The 9093-nt window shown below is 38.4% G+C and overlaps 1 protein-coding gene across 2 annotated transcripts in view; it reads left to right on the top strand.

Moving 5' to 3' along the window:
* LOC132859086 (kinesin-like protein KIF21A) overlaps positions 1-8105 on the top strand; it is a 37469-nt gene extending 29364 nt beyond the window's left edge. For both annotated transcript variants that reach the window (XM_060889669.1, XM_060889670.1), the window contains 12 exons: positions 1424-1481; positions 1750-1804; positions 2390-2574; positions 2737-2862; positions 3121-3153; positions 3438-3574; positions 4339-4513; positions 4642-4806; positions 5720-5837; positions 6210-6380; positions 6902-7101; positions 7320-8105. In XM_060889669.1, coding sequence (XP_060745652.1) covers positions 1424-1481; positions 1750-1804; positions 2390-2574; positions 2737-2862; positions 3121-3153; positions 3438-3574; positions 4339-4513; positions 4642-4806; positions 5720-5837; positions 6210-6380; positions 6902-7101; positions 7320-7377 — 1481 coding nt within the window. In that variant the 3' untranslated portion in view covers positions 7378-8105. The remainder of the gene's footprint in view (positions 1-1423; positions 1482-1749; positions 1805-2389; positions 2575-2736; positions 2863-3120; positions 3154-3437; positions 3575-4338; positions 4514-4641; positions 4807-5719; positions 5838-6209; positions 6381-6901; positions 7102-7319) is intronic.
* The last annotated feature ends 988 nt before the right edge of the window (positions 8106-9093 follow it).

Raw genomic sequence — 9093 nt, forward strand, 5'->3', positions numbered from 1 at the left:
GTAACAGATGGGATTTAGTGGGTTTTTGAATGCTATAGATTCTGAACTCTTTTCAGTAGTTAGACTGCTTGCCCTCGGAAACACAAATACAGGACTTTGTGTAGTAGAAAGTGTAGTGACTTACTAACAACTTGATGGTTACTGGTTTCTCTTTACTCGACTACCTTTCTCTCTACCCTTTTGTTGTGTTGAGTCATATTGAGACTGTCACAGTCTTTAACAGTGGCTCACTGTTATGTATATAACACGTCATTTGCTTTCTTTCAAACTTAACATTCAGCTAACTTAGAGCAGCTAACCTCATTAAAGTAATTAATTCGGCAAATATCGACCCCTCAACCCTTATATCCTATAAGTGTGGAATTAGTTTGAGAAAATATAGACACCTTTAACTTAACCTCATGTACTAGTGGTACTGTCCAGTTTTTGTGTACAGTGTTTGCTGTTTTTAGCTTAAATCTAGAGTAAAACTGGGGTAAAGAACAGCTAAAGGAAATTATCTCCAAACATATCTTGGCTTGAGGTAAGTGTAACCTTGTGGAAATCTGTTGTCTACTCAACAATTCTCCATTCTCAATTCTCCAATTTTCCATATGTTTACCTCAAAATAACATACATCATAAATGCACCTGTCAGATTCTGAACTGGTGCAACTAAGTCTTATTGGGAATGTGCGTCTTAAATTTGCCACAACTATCTATGGTCAATAAAATAAAATATATAAAATATAAAATATAACTAGTCCTGTTCTCAAAATGGGAAAGATGGCGCTTTCCTGTTGATGTAGTTCATTAGTTAGTTGATTTAGTTAGTTGGTAATCCTGTTCATTTATTCAGCTTCCCAAAGATGTTCGAAGGAAGCATTTTGAAATTGGGATTTTATTTGCACATATCTCAAACATATCAACCATATTACCAAATTCTGTAGCAAATCCTCTTTACACCCAAACGTTAAAAGGGAGAATTTTTATATTGAAAGGTTTCATTCCAATTTCAATGAAAGATGCAACACTTAGCTGTATTTGTAAAGTATAACAATGAGTTATCGCAAATTACCAGCATCATCCACGTAAGGATTTTTTTAAGCTGGTTGCCAATTATGATCTTTGCATTCAGTATTTGCAGAGTGTATTTTGGTAAAATATATTTAGATTTTCCTAAAATAAAGGGTCAAAGCCCAGTTGGCATCACATGTGGTTGTTTTCCAAAATTCAGCCATAGCGATATCCGACAGTTTACCAAAGACCATATCCAAAGACAACCACATATGTTAACTTTCATGAGCTGCGACACATTGTGACCTCACTATTGAATAGTAATTGGATATTTTCAAAATTCACTACTTTAGTGCTATTGGGGAAATGTGTGCATACATGCATTTGGGCTAACTATGTCATGGCCTGTATATTCTGTGCACATTCAGAGAATGGTGAGGAAAGCAGCAGTGATGAATCTGACCGGAGTCCAGCAGCTGAAGGGAGGTAACTCAACAAAATAAAATCAACACATCACTCATGCACTAACTATTAACAAATGCCATAATTGCTATATTGGTTTCAAACAATCTACCATTCAAACATAATTGTTCATCTGCTTATTCACTGCAGTATGCATCTCAGTCCTTCGCACACTTTAATGACTCGTGACAGATGACCAATTCTAGCAATTAGCTTCCAGTCAATCCGCTCATTGAGCCTTATCTCATTCCATGTTTTATGTCTCAGTCGGGTTTTGATTTGTTTGTTTCAGCTCTTTGGCCTCAGACTTAATGAAGCTTTGTGCAGAGTCCAAACCCAGGAGTAAGGTATAGCACCATACAAATCTATTGCTTACATTAGGACCTGTCAACATATATATGTATAAATATGTATATTTATACGTATATATGCTTAATATTACATTTACATTTACATTTACAGCATTTGGCAGAATGCATATTAGATTTTCTAACTAGAGAAATGTTCATGCCTGGAAACCTAAGTCTCCCTTACTGCCACCCTGTATACTGCTCTGTACAGAAAAATAATCTTTAAAATGAACAGTTACAGTAATAAGTGTGTGATAGAATAATGTAATAAAAACTTGAAAAGACCATAATGTGGTATCAGTTTGTAAGAGGAATATACTGGAGATATTTTTATAAGTTTTCTCTCGAGCTTAGTTCAGCAGCAAGTTGCAATTTGGGTACCACATGTTCCCTAATTATTAGTTTGGTATTCTTTGGTTGTTCAACCAGTTCATATCTCTCGATCAGTGAAATGACAGTGTTTCACAACTTACTCTAAATGTTGAAGTCATTTCACTGCTAATTAACTGCTAATTACACGGTCAGTCATCTTGACATCATACCACTAGTTGGTTCTGATGTTTTGTACTGTTTCCTCCAAAGGCTCGAAGAAGAACCACTACCCAGATGGAGCTGCTGTATGCTAACAGCACTGACCCTGATGCCCCTCTGGACGATTTCTCAGCTCCTCTCTTATCCATTTCTGAAAGCTCAGAGGGCATCGTGATCCTGTCTTCATCCATGGACAGAGACTTGGCCACAAATTTCTCATCTTTAACAAGCATTTCGTACGTCTTCTTAGATTATTCTGATTATATAAGAAAATTAACGAGTTTAACACGTGCTCTGTTCAGGCCTAATATTGAAGCTTTTGCCATTCTTGTGCATTGAACATATACAATATGTTTTGGACTACTGTGGATTTTGAGAAGTTTATGTGCTCCACACAGATCTAGTCTCAGGTCTCCCACAGCAATGGAGAAGAGATCAGCAGAACGCTCACCTCTGGCACACAGGACAAATCAGGAAAGGAGTCAGATGTTCACAGACAAGCCCAAGAGTCAAGACAGTAAACAGTATGAGTTCAAGTACATTTTACCTACTAATTATTTTATCCTTCATTAAGTCCTTAATAGAACATGCACTTTTTATAATTAATACTTTTTAATTAAGGATGTGTAATGCTTAATTTAAAAAATATTTTAAGGTACAAAATCTGCCTACTCAGTGTGTCCTTAACCGCTAAACATTGTTCTGTGCATTACTACAATTTCATTCTTTTTTTGACATTGAGGCCTCCAGTGATTTGGGTTTGTTTTGCTTTTCTCTTAAAGATTTGATGATCCTGTTCTTTTCGAGGCTCAAAGGTAGCTGTTCCTGACCCCCTCTCAACACACCTCAGTTTTATCACTACTTTCATTTGTCTCTTTGTTAATCTTGTAACAGGTTACTTTGTCATCTTTAAGCCGAGTGCTGCCATTATCAATGGGCCTTTTTCATTTCCGCCAATTGTTTCATTTTATTATTATATTTGATACTATGACAATAATTAATTTAGTCATTCGTTAGATTGTATGTGTATCTCTGTGTACAAAATAGCTGTGTACATGTGTATGTGAGTTATGTGTGGTTACACGTGTCCTTTTTCTAGAGGAGTGATCAACACTGTGCCTTGCCCTAAGGGCAGTAAAGCAGCCAAGCTTCAGTGTGTGTATGCAGCAGAGGGACACACTAAAGCCCTGATGTGTGTAGATTCCACTGATGATCTACTGTTTACCGGCTCAAAAGGTAAAACCTTGAAGATCTCCCACTTTTTCTTTTGTGTTTTAGAAAAGAAACAACACACTCTCTGGTAAGTTTCTGCATTTCTGTTTAAGCAACAGAACATTTTTATTAAGGCTAATAGCATAAGAGCTGAAATTTGGACACCGATCATCATTGCCATGATGTTATTCCGGATAACCCACGAGCTCATATATTCTTTGTCATTTACAGTTTACAATGAAAAGAAATTCAAATTCAAATTTTATTTGTCACATTCATAAACATATACTGTATGACATGTAGTAAAATGTGTTTTACGACTGTTCCTTGTAGTGAGAAGAAATACAATAGAAATTAAAATGTAAAATGCAGGATGTTGTCAAGTGAAGAAAAAACTTTGCTCTAAATTTCAGTGTTTAATATTAACCAAAGTAAAAAAAAAAACATGGTTCCCTCACAAGTGGTTTGTCTCTGTATAAGAAAGTAAGGATGTTGTTAATTGGTGAGTAATATTTTTAACCATGAAAGCTAGCATCTATCTGGCTCAGAATAACAGCTAATGGTGGTATCATTTGGTAGAAAAATCCCAACTAATATTATATTCTCTAAACACTGCATTACCACACAGATGTTGATCTAGCCTGTGGAAATATTCTGCACTAGGCCTTCTGTAGATGTTTGTTCACAGTATAGGAAAGAAATTTCTCCTTCAACCCAAATGACTTGTAGCTGCTGTTGTTGGTGTTTCCCTGATTGTCTGTGATACATGTCTGTGTGTTTGATGGCAGACCGGACGTGTAAGGTGTGGAACCTGGTGACAGGACAGGAGATCATGTCTCTTGGTGATCACCCCAGCAGTGTGCTGTCTGTCAAGTATTGCTCCAGCCTTGTCTTCACTGTCTCTACCAGCTACATCAAAGTGTGGGACATCAGGGATTCAGCCAAGTGCATTCGTACACTCACGTGAGTTACACGTCCTTCAATTCTTACTGGTTGAAGATTATATGAGCATCTAAAATTAAGAAAGATTTTTTTTTCTTTTAACTTGTTGTTTTTTATTTAACCCTTGAAAATGGTACTTTTTGCCTCAGGTCTTCTGGTCAGGTGTCACAGGGTGATAGCTGTGCTATTCTGGGGAGTCGAGCTGTCGCTATCCCTCCTGGTGAGAATCAAATCAACCAGATTGCACTGAATCCTTCTGGAACGTTCCTATATGCTGCAGCAGGCAACTCGGTCAGGATGTGGGATCTGAGGAGGTATGAAGCAAACTAGCTGATCCTGCATTCCTATAGATCATCAGATATGCCCTAAGGGCCCTATATTAGCTTTAGTGGTTTTATTCAAGTGGGAAACAGAGTGTATGAGTGTTGGGGAATTTAGGATCAAATGGATTAACTGGTCATCTTTAGTAAGACTTTTGTTGTCAATCTTTGAAGCTTTGAATTTAAGTTCAATCATTCATTCATTCATTCATCTTCTACCGCTTATCCGAACTACCTCGGGTCACGGGGAGCCTGTGCCTATCTCAGGCGTCATCGGGCATCAAGGCAGGATACACCCAGGACGGAGTGCCAACCCATCGCAGGGCACACACACACACTTGCATTCACTCACGCACTCACACACAATTTTCCAGAGATGCCAATCAAACTACCATGCATGTCTTTGGACCGGGGGAGGAAACCGGAGTACCCGGAGGAAACCCCCGAGGCACGGGGAGCAAATACAAACTCCACACACACAAGGTGGAGGTGGGAATCGAACCCCGACCCTGGAGGTGTGAGGCGAACGTGCTAACCACCAAGCCACCGTGCCCCTGAATTTAAGTTATATCGAAAAAAAAAATTTGTACCAGCTCTTAATATTACAGAGGATGCTAGAGTAACAGCTTAGGCTCAGGACACTAACCCAACCATCTATAATTAAACAGCTACATATCAAATTTTCTTAGTCTGCCTTACATGTGTGTTATTATTGTGAGGTCTCAAAAGTTCACAGTCTTTCACACTGTTTTATTTGTCAGTTCCTTTCTAAACATCCGAAAGGTAACTGCTAACTTTAGAATATTAGTGTGGCTCAAATTGGCATGTCAATCGGCTCATATCAAGCTGTGTTTACTCCAAACTCTACAGCATAGCCGTCTCAATTGTTCTCTCTCTCCTCCTACAGGTTTGTTTCTACAGGGAAACTGACGGGTCATCTGGGGCCAGTGATGTGTCTAGCAGTGGATCAGTTGGGGAACGGTCAAGATGTGGTCATTACAGGCTCCAAAGACCACAGCCTAAAGGTATACACACACACACACACACACACACACTTATTATAGTGTGTCTGTCCCTCTTGAGCTTCCAAAATTGTAGGCTATATTTAATTATCACTTTTCAAACTCAGCTCATTCACAATACCACGCAAGCCACTGCAGCAAATTAATAGCCTATTGTAAATAAAAATTAACTTTACACTATTAATCAAGCTCTCAAAGTTCTACAATATACACCAGCGGTTCTTTCGTATGTACTTGTGCACCAATTCATTATCAGCTATACCCAATTACTGTTCTCCAGCATCACAGACTTTGGGTGATTGAGACAATGTCCATTGTTAAAATGCTATACAAATAAATTTGAATTTGTGTACATTTGGGTGCTTTTAATTTCAGATGTTTGACGTCTTTGAAGGAGCTCAAGGAAGCATTCCTTCTACTCATAACTTTGAGCCAGCGCATCAGGATGGTTTGGAGGCTGTGTGCATTTTGGGAGACTCTGTATACAGCTCAGCCAGAGACCACTGCATCAGAAGATGGGACTTGTCTAGCAAACAGCTCAAACAGGTACGAGAAGGAGTGAGAGATGTCACATCCAAAACCATGTACTGGTGTACTAAACAGTCTGAATATGAATTTGAGAAATGTTTATATTTACTATGCTAAGCTAGCTTTCTGCCTAAAGATGTCTTGCTAGCTAAGTGTGATTTCTATTGCTATTTATTAACTGTCATTTAACTAATAGGAAGCATGTAATTAAAGTAGATAGAAGAAGATAAGTCTAAAGCTCACAGACAGATGCTTCAGGTTTAATGCTTAACGTGGCGATCTAGGGTCTAGTTAGTACTGCAATTATTTTCCAAATTCCTGACAAACCCGTGAAGAAGAAACACAGTTTATCTTTTCAAGTGAGGTGCTTGCTGGTAGATGTTTAGACAAATTCATTACTTATTAATTTGTAATAGGATGTAGGAAGAGACTTTAATAGGTCATTCTGTCAATTATGTACTTCAAACAAGTGTGTGTGTGTGTGTGTGTGTGCGTGTGTGTGTGTGTGTGTGCACATGTGTGTGTTTTGCTTTGAGCAGCAGGTTGAAAGGGCACACTCTGATTGGGTGAGTGCTCTGGCAGTGGTGCCGGATTCCAGGATTTTACTGAGCGTGTGCAGAGGAGGTCTCCTGAAGCTATGGCACTCAGACACACTCAGACCCCTGGGGGAAGTAAGAGGACACGACTGTGCCATCAACAGCATTTCCACCAACAGCACTCATCTGTTCACTGCCTCAGAGTGAGTCCAAAACCCACACGCACAACAACGTACAACTTTAAGAGGTCAAATCTGAACAGTGTCCTGAACCACACTGACATCTGTGACATTACAGAAAAAAATGGTTGTTGTTTGAGTCATGTATATAATCATGTTTACTTTAATAGCTGTTATTGACATGTCGTCCATCTTATGATGACTTAACTAATAACATTTTTTTATATTTTGTGTTCTTGCAGAGATCGGACAGTGAGAATCTGGCAAGTTAAGGGCTCTCTGGAGGACGGGCTTTACTGACTCAAACTGATTTAATTCAGAAACTGAAATGATTTTTTGCACAATGGAAGAAACCCAGCACTCTTCTGCCTGTTTTGTTTCCTAAACGTTTGCTAGATTCGTCAATCGGTGTAGTGTGTGTGTGTCCTGGCTGTGTATTTTCTTCGACATGCAGCATCCCGTGTGTGCTAATTTAACTGACAGAGAACAAAGCTGAACAGCATACCTCTGAAATTGCCCTGCTCCTGAGTACTGCCAACAGTTCTTGTATACATTTAGGTCATATGCTCAGTGCTGGCTGGTGCAAAAACCAGAGCTGGGCTTTGGTACGGTAAGCGTAGTAAACCTGGCTAAAAAATACTGAAGACTTATTAAAGCTTTGGTGAATTCATGTTGACTGAACAGGACCAACGTGCTCTTGAATTAAACCTTAAGCAAATCTTGATGTCGGTTCTTTTTAATGGTTGACGTCCAAAGTGATAAGTGTTGCTGTTGATCTCAGCAGTGAAAGTTTGAGCAGCATCTTTACGTTCAGCATCATTACTACTGGTACAAATACTCGTGCACTCATGTGATTTCGTTCTACAAACTGTCATAACTACTGTATTTGTGAAGTATGTGAGTTCGTCTGACTGATTTATGAAGTGCTCATCTTTATACATACATACACTTTTTTTGTGATCACTGACTGTAAATTACTGTCTTAACTAAATCTGTTTTGTCTGGATTAAATCCCAGGTCAATACAAAGCATGTCTGATCATTTGGTCTTATTTGAAATTATTACAGTACACATTAAAATTAGGATAAACCATGTTACGAACATCTAAAGGAATGTTTCTGCAAATTGCTAAACTTTTAGGTTTTAAGTTAAACTTCTTTCCGCTGAGAAAGTGTGTAATCTGAAAAACCTAGAACTTTTTTCTAGAAAGAGAATTTAGCAGGTCTGCATGGACACAACTACATTACAGCACGTCCTCACTAGGGGGCAGTATATAAATGCAAGTTATTAATGAAGCTGTCTGTGGTTTTACTGCTTGACTACATAATTTGAGTCTGCTGTTCACATGCCTGTCAAAGATATTGGCTGAAAGTTCAGATTCCACAAATGAAGCATTTCTGGAATCTGAGTATGTTTTTTTTTTTTTTTAAAGCATGTTTTGAAGTAAAAATAGAGCTGTTATAGGGCTGACTCCTGAGGAAGTAGGAGGACTGAGAGATATTAGGTAATTTTGTTTAAACTCAGAGAAATAAGAGAGTTCAAAAAATAGTTTAATAAATGCTCAGTGAAATTACCATCTGGCAATAATGCGGTGAAGAGAACTAATTGTATCTGCTTCCACTTTGCCTGTAAAGCAGTTATACCTGAGTACATTACTTACGTGGTTCTTGCAAAGAAACACAAATTCCCCCACATTTACATATCCCCTAACGTCCTCTACATTTCAATCTGAAAATAATATCATCCAAGTCTGTTGATGCTTCTTTTCTCACATTTCAAACATTCTTCAAGCCCAAAAGACACACAAAAGAGGATTTTGACAGTTTCACTGGATATTTAATTAATAGTCAAGACTAACCCCTTAAAATAACTTGACCTCATTTTTAATAGCACTTGTGTTTGGATATGATTAGGAAATACAGAACCTTTTCAGCTCTGCAGGGGAACAGCGATTCCAAGTGAAGAGTGAAGAGCCCCCCTGCGCCTGTCTTTCTCTTTGTCTCTCAATGGTGAAGA

This window comes from Tachysurus vachellii, chromosome 16, assembly GCF_030014155.1.
Source record: "Tachysurus vachellii isolate PV-2020 chromosome 16, HZAU_Pvac_v1, whole genome shotgun sequence".
NCBI lineage: Eukaryota > Metazoa > Chordata > Actinopteri > Siluriformes > Bagridae > Tachysurus > Tachysurus vachellii.